Source organism: Nannospalax galili, unplaced genomic scaffold, assembly GCF_000622305.1.
Source record: "Nannospalax galili isolate Female #2095 unplaced genomic scaffold, S.galili_v1.0 scaffold120, whole genome shotgun sequence".
Classification (NCBI taxonomy): Eukaryota; Metazoa; Chordata; class Mammalia; order Rodentia; family Spalacidae; genus Nannospalax; species Nannospalax galili.
This window is the reverse complement of record NW_008350324.1, coordinates 5,906,279-5,925,195: the sequence shown is the minus strand read 5'-3', so window position 1 is coordinate 5,925,195 and position 18,917 is coordinate 5,906,279. Positions and strand designations below refer to the sequence as shown.

General features: G+C 50.5%; 1 protein-coding gene across 7 annotated transcripts in view; it reads left to right on the top strand.

Moving 5' to 3' along the window:
- Cux2 (cut like homeobox 2) overlaps positions 1–18,917 on the top strand; it is a 186,447-nt gene that overhangs the window by 137,911 nt on the left and 29,619 nt on the right. For 5 of the 7 annotated variants that reach the window (XM_029570566.1, XM_029570567.1, XM_029570568.1 and 2 more), the window contains 2 exons: positions 3,553–3,631; positions 18,061–18,195. In XM_029570566.1, the coding sequence (XP_029426426.1) occupies positions 3,553–3,631; positions 18,061–18,195 (214 nt within the window). Of the gene's footprint in view, positions 1–1,863; positions 3,053–3,552; positions 3,632–18,060; positions 18,196–18,917 lie in introns of those variants that run through there. The other 2 variants (XM_029570570.1, XM_029570569.1) reach the window with 2 other exon arrangements.

Here is an 18,917-nt window from a genome sequence, read left to right as displayed (position 1 = left end):
CTCTCCTTCCATCATGTGGTTTCTGAAGATCAAACTCAGGCTGCCAAACTCGTAGCAAGTGTGTCTATTTACTGAGCCAGCTCACTGACCCCTGCAGTGGCCACATTTAAGCAGTCTCTGGCATGTGTCTGGTAGTGAGTGCATTGGATAGCCCAACTCTGATGGGGAAGGTGGACATTATTAGACGAGGATGGTCACAGAGATAAAGACATCACTACAAATTGGCGCATAGGTGACCAAAAAGTGGGGGAGCCATGGGCGAGGCTCGGGAGCAGTAAAGACTCAGCCAGCCCTTGTCCTGCTTTTTACAAGTCATGGGAACATTCTTGACCTTCTCAAACCCCAGCCAGCACTGTGCTCAGTATGGATGACTGAAAACCAGAGTGTCAGACCCTCTGCTCTTTCACATTCTCCGTCTCAGCCAGGAGGTGAATGGCATTTCTTCCTGTGGCTTCTGTGAGCACTGGGCACCCAGCAGACTCCACCCTCAGACAGCCGCAGGACACCTGAGAGACAGCAACATCCAGGAGGGGTCCAAATGACCAGCCCCTTACTATAGCTCCTGCCTTCCCAGGGTGCTCCGTAACTGGGCCTCAGTTTGCTTGCCTGCGTAGTGGGACAATGGTGTCAATAACTTGCTGACTGGCATGTCTTTGTAGATGGACATTTGTCAGTAGAAAGAGCATGTAGCCCACAGTTTGGGCTGGCATCTTAATTTCCACTGTCCTATCACGGGCACTCCAAACTGCATTGACTGCACCCCACACACTTCTGAGTGACCCAGTGTTTCACCCACTCCCTGCTGTAATCCCCGATGGGCAGTTGTGGTTCCCATTGGCTTGGAGTGTGTCCATGTCTGAGGGCTGACAGCCTGATATGTTGGTGACTTGATTTCTCACGCTTTCTGCCCTTCCCCTCCCCAATCACACTGTCCTTGTTTCAGAGATGGGGATTCTTCGGTTCTACCACCAAACTGGATCAACCCAGTCTCCCAAGTGTTTCCTTCAAACACTTAACGCTTGTAATTAATCAATATCTGGAGAATTCACCTTGATGTCCATGAAGGGCCCGCATCTGCATTGTTCATGGATGTTTTGGGTGCATATCTCAGGGACTCGGGGAATGTTTGTTGAGTGCGTAAGAGACCGTCGCTCACTCTGGAAGGTCAGAGACCAGGGTCTGTTCTCAGGAGAACAATGAGATAAAATTGGTGTTGTAAGTGGCCTTTTTAAGTAACTTGTTCAGCATCAGCCCTGCATTTCTCCCCACTTCTCTATGGGTCTCATGAAATCTTCAAACGTCGATATCCAATAGAAGTCTAATGACCACAGATGAAATCTTACATTTTCTGGAAGCCACATTTTTAAATAATAAAAAATGATTACATGTAATTCATAGTTTTAAAAAATGTTGATGAGCTGGGCATGGTGACACAAACCTTTAATCCCAGAACTCAGGAGACAGAGGCAAGTGGATCTCTGTGAATTCAAGACCAACGTGGTCTGCTTAGAGAGTTCCAGGCCAGCCAAGGCTACATAATGAGACCTATTGCAACAAAACAAAACAAAACAAAACATTGATTAGCTATTATACTCTCTTTTCCGCATACTAAGTCTTCGGAATCCTGTGTGTATTTCACATTTGCCATATGCCTTGATTTGGACTCCCCATTGTTCAGGTGGTCAGTAGCCACACATGGCTTTAGCAGCCATATTGGATAGTGTGGGCTGCCATATTGAATACTTTGGCAGCATATTGGACAGTATGGCAGCCATATTGGGCAGTGCGATCCTCTACATTGAATGTCTATGGTCCTTGATTCTCCCTCCCTGTATGCACTGGTATGCATGGAAAGGCAGGTTCTCTTGGGAACTTTCTGAAAATACACACACAGCTGAGATCATCAGCTGGCACTGGCACTGTTCCTGGCAAGGAGAGAATTGGTCAGACTTAGGTGAACTTATCTTTGAGGCCTAAGGCATGGCAGGAGTCCTTTGAAGGACTGTACATGTACTCAAAGCACTGGCTGCCCCAACATCCCTTTAAGAGAGTTGTATTTTTAGCCCCCTTTACAAATGGGAAAATGAGAATTCTAGTGACCCTTCTGCCCAAGAAGACACAGCTAGTCATAATGGAACAGGGATCTGAACCCCCAGTGTCCAAGCTCCAGGGCCTGAGCCTTAGTTTCCTGCCTCTCTGAACAGGTTATCCCAGACATGACCTCTGCCTGTGTGGAGCAAAAGTGAGAATTTCAGACGATGTCTCAGCCAGACCTAGAGTTAGTACAATGCACTTGGCTTTGTTTATTCAGTAAATGGCACTGCTGGGCTAGGGATGTGACTCAGTTGATAGAGCGCTTACCTAGCATCATAAAGCCTTGTGTGCAAGCCATAGTACCACATAAAGTGGACTTGGTGGTGCACACTCATAACCCCAGCACTTGGGAGGTAAGGTAGGAAGATTAGCACTTCAAGACTATCTGCAGCTACATAGTGAGTTTGAGGCCAGACTGGACTAAATAAGAACATACCCCCTCAGAAAACATGTTGGGTACCTACTGTGTGCCAGACAGAGCTCTGAGGGCTGTCTTTAAGGGCAAGTTTTGACAGATAACAGATAACACCCCTCTGTCTCTTTCATGGCATCGCTGAGAGTTAAAGGAAATGCCTGGCTCAGAGAGGAGGACTGCAAGCCCAGTCACCACAGGAAATTGTGCTGGGAAGGACAAGCATGGGACTGGAAACACAGGCTCACTGCAGACACAGTGGCCCAGCCAGCCAGCGGCCTATGGATGCAGAGTCGATGGTCTGTGCATATCAGGAACTTGCTCCAGGCACATGAGGCCCTGGACTCTTCAATGTGACTGAGCAGCAAGAGCCAGGATCAAGGCAGCTGCACTGTCTGAACCAGGAAATAAGGGGTCCTGAGCCTGGAAACGCCACAGCATCCTAGCCCTCCAAGAGTCACCTGTCTACATGTTACAGGTGACATCTGTCTTGCACAAAGTCTCCTTGACAGAACAAGAAAGAACACAAGCAAGAGGATGGCCCGAGTACGGCTCTTCACCGCGGGGTTATCCGTTATCTGTTTAGCCATTCTCTTGGGAAATATTTTTTGAGCACGGTCAGCATACAGGAACTGTTTCATGTAGCTGTTCTCTCTGGCAGTAGTTGGAGCTGTTTGATGTTTAAGAACTTTAACAATTTCACTTTAATTTTCACACACAAGACATCTTCTCCAAGCATGTCCTACTTTCTCCCAAAGCGTGTCATAGTTGAACTTACCCCACCCCCTCAAACAAGAGATTAATACCAGATATTAATAACCTACCATTTGCCCATTCCTGTGTTTAACTCCTAGTGCATGACAGGTCTAAGAGGTGGGTCCTATCATTATTCCCTACCCCCACTTTACTGATGAGGAAACTGAGACTCAGAGAGGGGCATTGACTTGCCCAAGGTCACACAGCCTGGGCACAGTGCAGCTGGGCTTTGAACTAAGATTCCTTAATGTGGGAATTTCGCTGAGCTGACACTGTCTCTTCTTCCAAAGGTGGTGGCTCTCAGTAAGAGAAGTCAGGACGCAGAAGCAGCTTTCCTGAGTGTTTACAAGCAATTAATTGAAGCACCAGGTAAGAAGCACTTGGACTCCGTAATTGAATAATTACCAGCAAGGAAGCAATGAATGGGTGACCCGGGTGACACAGATGCTTCCCAGCGCCGGGGTCTGGGGACAGGCCTGGTCCCAGGGGGAAGCCAGGCCTCCTGGGGAAAGGGGAGACAAGAAAACCTTACCTAATCTGGTATGACATGTCCCCATAGTTCCCTCTGTCTTCTGTCTGCTTTCCATCTTGGGTGCTCCAGATGAGATACCCGTCCAAGTCTTTTGGGGAAGTTCATGTCTTGCCTCTGGAGACCCTCCCCGGGCTACAGATGACAGAAGGGGCTAGTGGTCTCAGCCAGCAGAGGGCAAAGAGGAATAGCACCAGCCTTTCCCACAGAATAGCACGGCCAACCTCAAAGCCGCCACACAGAGAAGAAGCCAGACCCCAAAGAACACACCCCAGGCAGTTCCATTTGCAGACCATATGAACAGGCAAGAGTTGGTCCATTAGCCTTTTCATAGTGGCTGGGGCCAAGCAACCCCTTACTAGTGGTCTCAGATGTGGTCCATAGGCTGAACATGGTGGTCCACACCTTTAGTCCCAGCACTTGGGAAGCAGAAGCAGGCAGATCTCTATGAGTTTGAGGGCAGCCTGGTCTACATAGCGAAACCAAGTCAGCCAAGACTACATAGTGAGACCTGTCTCAACCCCCTCCCCCCAAAATGTGGTTTATCCACATTGTGAAATACAAGTCAGCCTTGAAAAGGAACAAAGTTCTGGTATCTGCTACAGTGTGGACCAGCCTTGGCAGCATGTGATTACATTTAAAGGAAACATCTAAAACAAGCAAATCCACCACGAGACACAGGTGGTCAGGGGGCTTTCTCCTGGGGAGAGAAAAAAGTTCTGGAACTTGGCAACAGAGGTGAAGCTGTGGTGCACTGTGGGTGTGCTGAGCGCCACCAAACCATCCCCTTAAATGACAGACCATCAGTGAGGTAAACACCACCTCAGCTGAACACACCAGCCTGTCCTGTTGGGAGTCAAGGCACTATCCACCCTGATGGAGCTCTACACACAGTGCTGCTCCTTGGTCTGTGCACACACGTGGGTCACTGCTACTTTCCAGTGACCCAGAAACAGAGCCCAGTCCCCAACAGGCAGCACAGCCACCAGGCTCAGTTGAAAGCTACAGTTGAAAGCCCTGGAAGGCACCAGGGCCTGGATTTGTAGAGCACAAGTCAGAAATGAGGCTTCAAGCTGGACGTAGTAGCTCACACCTGTACTCCTAGCACTCAGAAGGCTGAGGCAGAAAGATCACCCTAAGTTCAAGGTCAGCCTAGGCTACAAGATCCTGCTTGTTGGTCAGGAAGCCCCAAACCTGTCTGATGAGCTCTAGGACACTAAGAAAGCCTGTCTCAAAAAGAAAGTGCATGTCCCCAAGGAACGACACCCAAGGTTGACTCAAGGTTGACTGTTGGCCTCCATGTGTGCACATGCTCATATATATGCATGCATACATATGCACCCATGCAAACACACACACAGAAAAGAAACAAGGCCTACCAGTGGTCACCATGAGATACTCATCCTTCTGGACCCCAGGCTGTGTCAGTACTGGTGTGGGCCCAGCCAAGAGCCACATGAGCCCCCAAGACTAGTGTAGAACCTTCCAGAAGATCCACATGCCCTCTTGCCCGTCCCCAAGGCCTGGGTGTTCAGAGGTCACTGGGAGTCCAATGCTGACTCTGGGAGTCCGACTTCCCAGTTCTCCTCCCTAAAGTAGGGGGAGGGGACACCACTACCCCAGCTGTCAGCGAGCTGGAAAACGAGGAGCCTTAACGGATGGAGACGCGCCGCACAAACAGCCCCTTTAGGGCCTCTAATTCATTTTAAAGACATTTAAGAATAACAAAATGTTTTAATGATTTCTTCAGGGAATTGGGAAGACGTATTTTTGTTCTCATTAAATTTTATCCTCAGACAGAAGAAGCAAATGTCAGATGCAGTTTGGGGGGGCTTGGAGTATCCAAAGCCCACTCCCCCCATCTGACCGGGATGCACCAGCTCCCGTTGGTATATTTCTTGACAAGCAAATTATTTGTCGCAATCCCCCCACCCCAGCCGCACACACAAGTCCTGATTCAACATTTCCGTCTGAGTGACTGGCTGCTGCCAACACCAGCCTTTGGCAGAGAACGAGACAAGGGCTGATTGCTCAGCAAGTATTTTGATAAGTGCGCAGCCCGTGTATCTGTAATTACGGAAGAAAACCGTAAATCTTTTGGATATTGTTCACACAGATGTGGCATGAAGTGAGAAAAAAAAAGCAGTAAAATGTGTTAAAAGCATAATTAATGTCATTGTTGTGAGGGAAGATTTGATTTAAACCCCTTGGCTTCGTTGTTCCGTGGTGACAGCTGATGGCTTCACCGAGCACAAGCCAAGTTGTAGGGTACAGGCCCAGCCTTAGGAGAACTTTGGGACCAGTGACTGGGGAAAAGGGAGAAGAAAGGGAAAACAGGAGGCGGAGAGAGGAGGGCAGTCAGACAAAGCTGGACTGACTGGAAGCCAGGTAAGTGGCCTGAAAGGCTTCTCTGATTTTCTTCAGTGTTTTTCTTTGATCGGAGGCAAAATTTGACAATTCCTTGCAAGTGTTCCTTGCTCTGCAACATCTCTTGGGACAAAGAGTGGAGAAGCCAGTGGCAGACATACGTAAACGGGATGCTACATCCCTTGTGCTGAGCTGTGTGACCTTGGCCAGGTGCCTTACCTTCTCTGAGCTCTCGTTTCTGTGTCTTTATAAAAGAGGTTGTCATAGAACCTGCTGGTCAGTTGACGTGAGGATTCTGTACTCTGTGTGTGACCCACAGCCCCTGGACATGAGTTCCAAGGGTTGTAAGTGTCTTTCAAAGGATCACATGAGGTGGTCTCCTGTCTAGGACTCTGAGTGAGCCCTGTAGGTGAGAGGGCTATCGAGTCTGTGCAGGAGAAAGCTGCTTCGCCATGTGTCAGGGTTTTTATTTGTGTCCCCAGTTTTAAAAAGTAGCTTTTGCAGACCACCAAGTTCAGAAGACAGAAAAACGGAAGGAAAGAAAATCTGCTAGGATTCTAGAGTTTGTCGCTTTTCTGTCTTGTCCCCTTATGTCCTTCTGCAGAGTAGTGGTTCCCCGTGTGACTGGTGCCGTCCTCGTCCCCTTCCCCAGCTGAGCGTCCTGCTTCTCTGGAAGACTGCAGACCCCGCCAGTCTCAGTGTGTGGTTCCAACCCTTGTGTGGCTGTTCCCAGAAGTCCTGAGCCCCTCCTGGTGCTGCTCTCATGGGGACGGTTTAATGCCACAGTGCTGGGGTCTAGGGATGGGTTAGTGTCACAGTGCTGGGGTCTGGGGATGGATGCCAGTGGAGGCATCCAGGAATGAGAAGGAAAAGGAGGGAAGGGAAATACATCATAGCCACATAGTAATCACAAATTCAAACCCAGTGCTCAGAACAAATCAGTATATTTTTCTCCTTGTTGGTCTATACTGTGCTTCTGTGTTTGCTAGCTCATGCAGTATGTTTTCTTACATTATATACCATTCACATGTATTCTCAGGTAAGCTGCCAGTTTGTATATCACTCTTCCAATTGTGTCAGAGACTTTTATTATTGATTTGTCAATGCTCTTTGTTTATTAGGCATAGAGGTCTTGGTGCTGATGAACTTGTTTGGTATTTTCTCTTCTAAACTGACTTTTGCTTTTTAACTTTGTTTATAATACAGCACCTAGCAGGCATTCAAACAACAGTTTACAGCAGATAATCTTACCAAATCTTCCTTTCTGTGTCCTATTTTTAAAGTTTCTCATCTCAAGGTTAAGGATCACTCCTGTGATCTTACTTTAAAATTTTTAAATCTGAGTCATGAAATATATTTTGATGGAAACAGGTAAGATAGTTTTGAGTTTCGTCCCAAATTACTAATTTTCTGGCGCCATCTAGTGATGAAGCCACTTACACAGCCACAGGGCAAGATTTTAGTAAAATAAGAAACTGGTAGCATCTCTCACCTTCTCCTCTTCCCTCCCTCTCTCCTTCCACATTTCTTTCTCTAGGGAGTCTCAAGAACATGGAGTCTTAATTAATTAAAAATAAAAGGAACTTCATTTGAACTAGGATTGTAAGGCTGAGGTGCCAACCTGTGGGGGCGTTTCTGGGGCACTGTGTGACAGGCAGTGTGTTGACCCCTTGTAGACACAAGCTCACTGACCCCACACACATTCATTCACCCCCTTCAAACTAGGTCCCCACATGGGCAATGAGGCAATACAGGTTCAGAGAGGTCTAGCCTCTTGCCCAAGATCACACAGGGAGACAAGGTAGAATCTAAAACATCCAGTTCCTGACCTCCAGCTGCAGGATTCACTTACAAATCAAAAGATTTAGGGAGGGAAAAACGACCACCACGGAGAGTTGAGGTCTGCAAGGAGAGGGCCACAGTGAAAGACACCTCACTGCCAGTCCTAGGAGGGCCAGGCTGGGAATAGAGGAGGCCTTTGCTGAACCGCAGGAAGACCAGCTTGCTTTCCACTAGAAAGCTCCAGGGTCTCCCAGCCCAGCCCCCCTGAAGCTGACGGAAACAAAGAGCTCCAAGCATGTCGCACAGAGGAAAAAGAGTGCCTCTGGGCACCAGCGATGGGCCAGTCCGCACCCCACCATTCTGTTTCTGGCTCATGTCTGGCAGTTCCCCTACATGTAAAATGTGGACAGTGATACCCATCATTACGGGCTGTAGAACAGACTCTGTGGGCAACAGAGAGACTCCCCAGCCTGCGCCTGGCACACACACCTGTCCCTCTACACCACTCATTCAGCAAATATTGAGTGCCTGCTGTTTGTCAGCCCTCTGTGCTACCGCAGGGGCGGATGTTGAGCATGACAGGCCTCCGTGCCTCCTGGCCCTTTCTGTGCTGCTTCCCATAGGGGTCTGTGCTTTTATTATAATGCACTGTTTAGTGGCTGGGTAACTTTGAGAAGCTGGCTCTCCCTCTCTGAGCCACTGACACTGGAGTGGCTCACTCTGGACAGGCTGAGCAAGACCGAGTCTTGAGCACCTATAGTAACTGCTCAGCTAACAATGGCCACTGTGGTGGCTGCAGCATCTACTGCTGTTTCTATTGATACTGCTGTTGTCACCATGACACCCAGTGCCAGGAAGGAAGAGCCTGATCCCAGTCCCTCCATCTCCCTACAAGCCAGGAGACCCTCGAATCAGCCAGCTCTGGCAGCAGGAAGAAAGGAGTGGGTGGGCCCAAGGCTCAGGATGGAGGGGAGGGCAGTGCACCCATCTGCTATGGAAGTCAAGACTCGAGATCAATGTTAATCCTGCTGCCCACACGGACACCACCTGAGCCCAGATGGAAGCAGGCTGTGCCTGGAGGGGCGCACACATACATGTTTCTACATATATGTTTCTAAGCAGCTTCGTGGACAGCCTTCTGACTCCGGCGTTCCCAAAAGACCTGAGTGCCACTTGAGATGGAAGCAGTGGGATGAGGGAACAGACGTCTTTCCTGTGTCTCCTGCTCAATGGCACAACACCAGCAACATTAGCTAGATGTCAGGTGTCACATGACATAGACCAGGCTTCCCCAATGCAACCAGGATGCCCCCCCACACCCTCTACCATCATATTAGCCATTCATGCAACAAATGCAGACGACAGCCCTGAACCACATGGCCCCAGGAGCACCAGTCCCCTCCCACGCCTGTGATCACCCTGCCTGGGTTCCCACTCTTTGGCCTGTTCAGTTATATCTGTAACTGTGGCCCATGTCTGGCCTGTTCAGTTCCCCCAAGAGCTCACTTATTCACATACTTCAGGTTTGGGGTTCCCTGCTTTTGCTTTTGATATCAAAAGCCACTGCGAACCAGGTGTGGTGGCACACACCTTTTATCCCAACAGGCAGAGGCAGGTGGATCTCTGTGAGATTGAGGTCAGCCTGGTCTACATAGTGAGTCCAAGGCTAGCTGGGGCTACAAGGAGCCCCTGTCTCAAAACAAACAAAAAAGCTGCTGTATCCTGCGGCCATTGCCACATCTGTCCATACAAACTGTAGGAGAGGCACAGGAAGGTGACACCCCACTTGTTGAATCCCTGGCAGGAGAGGCACACTGGCTGCTCTGGGCTGCCCTGGTGTGAGAAGCTCCAACCCAGCTTCCTGGAGGGTGGAGGGACTCACCTGGACACCAGTGGCCTCTCTGAGCCCCACATCTTCATCTGTAACTGTGGCCTGGGGTCATGAGGACCCAGTGAGACTGTGTTACAGGGACGGTCACTCCAGAGAAAAAAGAGGGGGCAGGTAGGGCAGCCTCTCTTCCTTGGCCTGTCCTGTTTGTCCAGATGTGTTTCCAGTATATAAAGTGTTCTCCTTTGTCACCTGGCTAGCTCTGCTCAATGTCACCATGGACAGGTCATCCCTGCCCAGCCTAGCCCATCAGCATTACCTACAATAAGCCTCATCTGCTCCGCATCCCTCTGTCCCCTCTGAGTGGTGGTTACTGGGGACCAAGGCTCTCCTCTCCTTCCCTGTCCCCACCCCTGCCACAGTCCAAACCTTCTCCAGGACACAGCCAGCCCTGGGAAGTGTCTGGCAGACCCTGCCTGGCACCTAGCACTTAGTACATGCTCAATAAAAGTGAGCTTATGGTTGTGTTGGGATGGCTCGTCTCCACAGCTGCTACAAGAGACCTCACAGGCTCGTCACCTCGAAGCTCTGGAGTCTCTCAGGGCTGTGTCCTGCAGGCTTAGGGGAGAGCCCCTCTGTCTTCTGCCATTTGGTGAGCAGTTTGGTCACTTTCTGGAACCTCTTCTGTTCACAGCCTGGACTCTTCTGTGAACCACGATATGGCATGGTCACAGGCTCATGTGAGGCTGCCACACTTGCCTCAGAGGCACCCCCGGCAGGGCCACTCCCAGCTCCCTCCTTATCACACTTCGCAGACTCCCTACATTTATTGAACACTTGCTGTGTGACAGGCCAAAACCAAGCCCAGGGCAAAGGGGGACAACATGAAAGCCAGGGCCCCCAGTCCAAGGACTGGTCGCCTCTCTTCAATTAAAGACCACTAGAACAGCGGATGACATGCAGTGGCCTAAGTGCATAAGTGAGTTCATGGGAAGCTGGGCTGTCTCCCTCCCAGCCTGCAGAGGTCACCACCTGCAGCTACCTAGCCATGCCCCGTAGTAGCCTCCCATCTGGCGCCCTCTATGGGTCACATTGAACACAGCATGCGTGGCTTCCTACAGCCTTTGGGGTCAGTTCTGGCCCCAGCCATAAGCTCCCCCATGCCCTCCCATACCCCATGTCCCCCAAATCCACTTCATCTACAGGAATGAGGTCACGTGTCACATTCTGGGTGGCCACAGCACTTGGCACAGTCCCTGCAGTGACCTGTGTGCACGCTAAGCCCTCCACCTGACTTCCCACAGTGGTTCCCTGTGCCAGGCTCAGCTTCCAAGTCACCTGATCCCCAAGGAGGAATCATGGTGGAAGGTTCTAGAGGCTGCAAGTTCAAGATCAGGGGAGGTGGCTTCTGCTGAACCCTGCCTCCAAGGACAGCCACATGCGGTGAGGGCTCAGTGTGTGAGCAGGGGGCAGGTGGCAGTTCAGGTCCTCACACAGTGGTTGTTTCAGGGAGGGCAGGAATGGCACAGCCTGGACACCCAGTCACTGGAACAGTTTGGCCCTTGTGACCTTGAAGGGAGCTGGACACTGTCCCCAGCTCCTCGTAGGCGTTTTGTTGAGGGGTGAATGTGACAGTACCTACAACCAGGGTCACACCATGTGGGGCTCTGTCAGCTGTGGTCGCTGGCTGATCCTGTGAGCCTCAGGACACCCCAAGCCACATTCACTGCCGGTGCCACAGCTAGGATTTGACCTTTGGCCTCCCACACTGGCCCCTCCTCTTTTCTCCCAGAGTGGCTTTGAGCCCTCTGGAATCAAGGTCATTATGAAGGTGTTTAATAACCGTCCTCTCAGAGTATCTGGATCAGCAGTCCCTGGCCTATGTGAAAGCCACAGTGTTGTTGAGTGTATGCCTAAGGACACACTTTTCACAGAAATTTGGGTGGGATCCCAGAGAGGTGGGTGCACTGTCCAAGGTCACACAGCACACTGCTCCCAGTTCCATGCATTAGAAGCCAGATTCTGGGGCAGAAGAGATGTTATGGTGCTCTTCCAGAGGACCTGGTTTTGGTTCCCAGCACCCATGTGGAGGCTAACTCCCATCCTTAATTCCAGTTCCAGGGGCTCCAATACCCTCTTCTGGTCTCTATGGGCACCAGGCATGCACATGGTACACTTATATACATATAGGAAAAATATACACATAAAATTAAAAGAAAAATTTAGGGGCTGGAAAAATGACTTAACCATTAAGAACACTGACTGCTCTTCCAGAGGACCCGTGTTCAATTCCCAGCACCCACATAGCAGCCAACAACCATCTGCAACTCCAGTTCCAGAGGATCCTAAGCCTTCTTCTGGCCTCCTCGGGCTTTGCACCACACAGGTGCACTTACACATATGCAGGCAAAACACTCATACACATAAAAAAAATTAATTGAAATAGCCAGGCGTGGTGGCACATGCCTTTAATCCCAGCACTCAGGAGGCAGAAGTAGGCGGATCTCTGTGAGTTCGAGGCCAGCCTGGTCTCCATAGTGAATCCAGGACAGCTGGAGCTACAGGGAGACCCTGTCTCAAAAAGACCAATAAATAAATAAGTAAATAAATAAATAATAAATAAACAAAATAAAAATCTTAGAAGCCAGGTTCTCCCTATCCTGCCCCAAAGTATGCCCACTGCAAAAAGGCTGGTGGGTTCAAATCCCTCCACTGCTGCTTCTGAGCAGGCTGAACACAGGCTTCATTTCCTCATCTCAGGGACTGTGGCATTGTCTAGTTCCTGTGTGACCATGAGGATGAGGGGGGATGTAGGCATATGGGGCCAGGGCCTTGGGCCATGATTGTGATGTAAGAGGGGCTCCCAGAACCCTAAGACCCTGTTGCTTGCTGCCAATTAGAGCAAGATGTCCCTTCTCAAGCCAGGCCATTGCCATTGGCCTAGAAACAGAAATGCCAAATATGTAAATCTACAAAGTGAGCATCAGTCCTGAATACCCTTGTACTGTGCACAACCTGTGCACCTCTACTCTGCAGACCCTCAGAGCTACTCCTACTGAGACTCTCACCCCAGGACCCACAGTGGATCCCTCCCTGCCTTCTACTCCTTTGACTTGCTGAGACCAAGGACCTGGAGTCTTTGCCTCTGAGCTCTCAGGAATCTGGTGCAGACAGGCCCCATCGCTGAGACCTGGATCAGCCACCCTGTAAGGCTCCTGTCGGGCTTTGTCTATTGTGGATGTCTATTACACTGCTCAAATGCTCTGTCCAAAGACTGCCCCTGAGTAGGTGCAAGGTAGGATTCCAACTCAGATCCCTGTACCCAGCTCCCTGCCTGAGCTCCTCTGCCTCCTCCTGTACCATGTTAGTCAAGGAACACCAGTGCCTCTCTTGCTGTAGTGCTCAGTAGGAATTTATTAAGTGCCTACTGTATATGTGTGCCCTCTAGACCCTTTGGGGACTCTCTCTTTCTTTTTGTGAACCTCTCTGCTTCTTGGCTACTCAGAGTCAGCCTAGTGGAATTCCTTCATCCCTAAACCTGTGGTGTTGCCCCAGGAGAGTGCCCTGTGCCTAGCCCACACTTGTGAGGTGCAGCTCACCACCCCTTTCCTGTGTGGAGCCCCATCTTTACGCAGCCTTGAAATGAGCCCATTGGAACCAGGGATTTCTCGGATTCCCCTGTCACAGCCCCTCCATATCCTAGATCAGAGATCTTTAGTGTTAGGTGGCAAAAGCCAGGGAGCTGGAAGGAACCTACTGGGAGGTAGAGGGACCTGTGCCTGCTCAGCAGGAGTTGGAGAGAGGTCCCAGGGCAGCGACTGACTGGCCAGCCAAGTCAGGGGAAGGTGGAGAAGGTGGGGTGTCTTGATGGACAACTCCATTTGAAGCTAAGAGGACCCAGAAACCACAGGTCCAGTGGTAGCCTAACAACAGGGCATCTCACTTGCCACCTAAAGGACTGGGAGTGACACACAGTCCAAGACACCTGACAGGGTCTCAGGGGATACTGGGAACCATAGCTAACCTACCCTGGAGACCCACCTCAGGGATCCCCACCCCTACTGCCTCACCCTAGGGAAGTGCTATCACCCTACCTCAGTTTCCCAATCTGTGAAACGAATACAGCAGTATCTCTCTCCCACAAGTCACATGGCTGGGAAAATCACAGGCTTTGGGAGATGAGAATCAGAAGGCCCACAGTAGGGAAGGAAGCAGCCTGGGGGCCATCTCAGCCCCATCACCAGTAGTCTAGCAGGTTTCTGTTACCACATAGACCCATCTGTGCATTGGATTGGGGGTGAGGGACAAACAAAGCCGACCATTCCAGCTCCAGAGGGAGCGTCTGGGTGGCCTCTTAGGGTCCCAAAATGTAGTTAGCTCAGAGCAAGGTGGCTAGACTCCTGTTTCTCCCTGTACTAATGCCAGCATGTGAGGCCACCCTCTGTCCCCAGACTCCACAGAGTAGAGAGCAGACCCTAGCATACCCAGGCCCCAGTGAGCACTTGTCTTAGGGTAGCCTCAGCAGCCAGCACCCCTACCCAGTTCCCAGGCCCTACCTGCTGGGCTCTCAGCACCCCATGGCTTAGGCACCCCCACCCTCACTCCACTCTCCCTTGCTGTCTTTGGGGGGGGGGGCAGTACTAGTGATAAAACCTATGCCAGCTCTTTTTTTCAAGACAGGGTCTCATCTAGGACCTTAAACTCAATATGAGTGTGACCTTGACCTCGTCATCCTCCTGCCTCTGCCTTCAGAGTGCCAGGATTGTAGGCATGTGCCACCACTTCTGGCTTCCTGGTTTGTGTGGCGCTGGGAGTGAAACCCAGGGCTTCGTGCATGCCAGGCAAGCATTCTACCAACTGAGCTACATCCCCAGCCCTCTTTTTACCTTTTATGTTGAAATAGGGGCTCACTAAGTTGCCCAGGCAGGCCTTGAACTTGTAATCCTCCTGCCCCAACCTCCAGAGCACCTGGGATGACAGACCCCACTTCCAGGGCCACTCAGTGTTTTTAATCCCCCCATTAGTACCTCTTAGAAGTAAGAACTGTTGTACTGTTCCCATTTAAAATTAGGAAAACAGGCTAGAGAGATGCCTCCAAAAGTTAAGAGCTCTGGCTGCCTTTAGAAAGGACTTGGGTTCAGTTCCCAGCATCTACATGGTGGCTAACAACCATCCATGACCCCGGTTCCAGGGGATCCAACTCCCTCTCTGGCTTCTGCAGGCATTGTACAACATGAAGCACTTACATACATGCAGGTAAAACACTCAAATACATAAAATTTTGATTTTGTCCTCAAAGCCCCAGGGACTTGGACCCAGAGCCAGACTTCCGAGCCTGTGAGTTCCCAGCTGTCCTATGCTGAACCAGCAACAGAAAACAAAAAAGCTGAGGTTTGAAGCCTAGGATCCAATGTCCAGGACCCCCGACCACACACACACACACACACACACACACACACACACGCACATTTCTTCCCCCTCGGGGGGACGGGGGTGTCGCCTGAAGCCTCCTAGGGCAGGACACACAAGCCTGCCACGAGCTCCTCACTCCTCGCTCCGCTCCTCGAGGTGAGCAAAGACGAGAGCAAAGGGCCTCCCTGATCTTGTGAAGGTGGAAGTAACAGGCCTCCTTTCCCACCCTAGTGTGACCCTCTGGCCTGGGCCCAGGGCCCAGGGGCCAGGAACTGGAACTTTCCCACCTCCTTGGTCCCCCAGCAAGGCCTCTGTGGCCTACTCAACTTTCACCCCCCCATGTTTATCTAACTTCCCTGACCCCCACGAGCACCTTGCCTTTTTTCTTCCTTCCTCAAAACCAGGACACAATGGGCAGCAATTCCTTGAACTTATTAAAAAATCCAGACTTGTAAATTAATTTGTTCATGTTGTACAAAGGCAGTGCAGATGGGCTCGTTAGCATGCACACAACAAATAATTAGAGATGAATTTTTAGCCGGTCTGCCTAATGCGCTTGCTGGGTTAATTATGTCAATGTATAATTACACCAGCCCGGGGAGGCATAATGGCACACCCCGCTGAGCAAGCCCGGCCTAATGACAGGCGTGGGGCGGGGGTGGGAACCACAGAGGAGAGCCACCACAGAGTCCCTTGCACCTGCTCACCTTGGTACACACCATGGTCCAGCCCCCTACCCCCCACCACCTAAACAAACAGAACATAGAGAAATCAAACAAAGGGTCTCCTTGTTCCAGCTGGACCTGAAGGTTCCCCCTTGTAGGCAGAGTCTTCTACCAGCAAAAATCTACCTAGTTAGATTTTGTCCAGGCTTCCAGCCAGGTTCAGTGTTGAAGGAGGAGCAAAATAAATGGGGATCCCAGCCATTGTGGGGTTTCTGTCCAGCAAGGGATAAGACAGACTTACAGACTGACTGCCGTGGGAGTTGTAGAGGGTGCACAGGCACCATTCTTGTGTTGGAGGATGGATTCAACCTGGAGGGGTCCCTGGAAGAGGTGGCGTTTGTGTTGTGTGTGTTCCTGCTGTGGCTCCTTTGCAAAGCTCTGAGGTAGGATGGTGCTTCTGATGGATGGTGAAGAAGAGCTGATGAGGGCTGCTGTGTGTTCCCATATCTCGGGGTCTGCGTTGAGTGCCTTCTGTGGCTCTCATCATACAGCCCCCTGAGGCTGCCGCTTTTGGCAAGGCACAGAGAGGTAGAGCTGCTTGCCAAGGTCACACAGCAATTGTAAGAAGTGTGGCTTGGACCAGGGTCCAGGCGCAGCTTGCTTACCTCAGTTGCTCTGCTCTCCAGCCAAGAGCTGTGCTGATTGGGTGAGATGGTGGGAAAGAAGGAACTGGATAAGGAGTTTCCTGGGAACATCAAACAAGGGCACTGGGAGCTATGGAAGAGCCACAGACCACATGGCTAGTTTGACCCTAAAGGCTGGAGAGAGGGGAGCCAGCAGGAAGCAACTGGACCAGATCAGAGGTTGAGTTCAGGTCAATCCCCACAGCAGTCCCAACCACCTCAGTTACCTCAGCATGAGAACATTGTCTGGGAGGCCCATGAGTAGGTTGGTCTTCGCGGTGGCTTTCAGTTACATAGCTGTTTTCTCTAGATTGAGACACTTCCCAAGGTGGGGAGGGGGCTTATGAAACTCACACGAAACTTAGAAGACTCAGAGGCCCTCCCCAAGGTTATAAAGCCATAACAATTGTGGGGCCTAGGGGTGGGGAGAAACTCTTCAGTGAAACTGCCCACACTGTGTACAAGGAGCTCCAGGGATGCAGCACTGAGGAGGCATCACCCAGGCTGAGCTGGGCTTTCAGTGGTGCAGATGCCTCTGAGGCACCATTGTGCTTGTAAGTGACCTCAGTAAATCCTCTGGTTCATTAAGCTAAACTTGAATGGAATCTTTTCTTTGGCCTGTCATGATCCACTCTATCTGGGGTGACTAGAAATAGACTCCCCAGAAAAACTAACAACAGTTTCAGAACGTGGCCACTGAGACCTTACCTCAGTGGCACTTGTGTTTAGTGGTCAAGGCACAGTCTTGCGACCACCACAGATACAGCATCACAGAATCAAGGAAATGTTGTTAGGGCTAAAGAGATGGCTGCTCTTCCAGAGGGCCCAGGTTCGATTCCCGGCACCCACATGGCAGCTAACAACCATTTGTAACTCCAGTTCCACGGAAATCCAACACCCTCTTCTGACCTCCACAGGCATTGCACTTACACACATGCAGGCAATACACTCATACACATAAAATAAAAAATAATAATTTTTCTTAAAAAAGAAAATGTTGTTACCATGGCAACTGATATGGCTTCATTTCCAGCTGGGCAAGACCCCCATCCAAAGAGGGCATGTACTCCCTGACAGTCCTAGCACTCAAGAGGTGAAAGCAGTAGGATCAGAAGTTCAAGGTTATCCCCAGCTACATAATGAGTTTAAGACCAGCTTGAGCTACATGAGACCCTATCTTCATTAAAAAAAAAAAGGGTCAGAGAGATGACTCAGTGGTTGAGTGTGTACTGCTCTTGCTAGAGTTCATTTCTAGCACATATATCAGACAGCTCCAGAGGGATTTGCTGCCTCTAGCCTTCAAGAGCAACTGCACTCAGGTGCACATGCTACATACAGACATACACACATACATACAATTAAAAATAATAAATCTTTAAAAAAAATTTTAAGAGATCTCTCTGCTTCCTCGAAGCCATCAGAGTAACTCCTAGTGGCTCTTGCCCACTGTCTTCCAGCTCTCTGTGGAAGGATATCCTCAACCCCGTGGTCCCTCCCTCCCTCCCTCCCTCTCTCTCTCTATCTCCCCTCAGACCCCATTCCTGCATTTGAGGTGGCGCACACACTCGACGACAGACTGCAGGGCCCCAGCTTCGACCCCAGTGGGCAGCCCCAGCAAGACGTGCACGCTTCGTGGAAGAGGTGCTCTGAGCTCCTTGGCCCCAAAGGTACCAATAAGGCCACCATGGGATGTTGGGGACAAACACAAATGGTGGAGCTTCAGCAGCCAAACCTGAGCACCTTTGGGTTGTGGGCAGAAGCTGGGGTTGTTGTTGTAGGTGACACTGGGTTGCGGTAACAATGCCACAGAAGCCCCAAATCTCAGGGCCGGATCTGTTGTTGACTGTGACCCAGTTGCAGAGAGCATTCTGCAGTCACTCAGGGCCTCAGGTAGCTGAGGTCCTGTCACCTTGTACATGTGACATCTGGTCACATCAGTGTTACCAACCACCACAAGCCTGTCATCCCAGCATTCAGGAAGCTGAGACAGGAGGATCCTGAGTTGAAGGCCACTCTAAGCTACATATTTAGACCCTGTCTCAAAAGAAAAAAAAAAAAAGTGCTAGCACTTGCTGCTCTTACAGAAGACCCAGTTCCCAGCACCCACGTGACTGCTAACAATCATCCTTAACTCCAGTTCCAGGGAATCTGACACCCACTTCTGGACTCTGCAGGCATTGCATGTACGTGGTACACTTACATACATGCAGGCAAAACACTCATATACACAAAATAAAAATCATTAAATCAGCCGGGTGTGGTGGCACATGCCTTTAATCCCAGCACTCTGGAGGCAAAGGCAGGCAGATCTCTTGAGTTCAAGGCCAGCCTGGTCTACATAGTGAGTTCCAGGACAGCTGGAGCTATAGGGAGACCCTGTCTCAAAAAG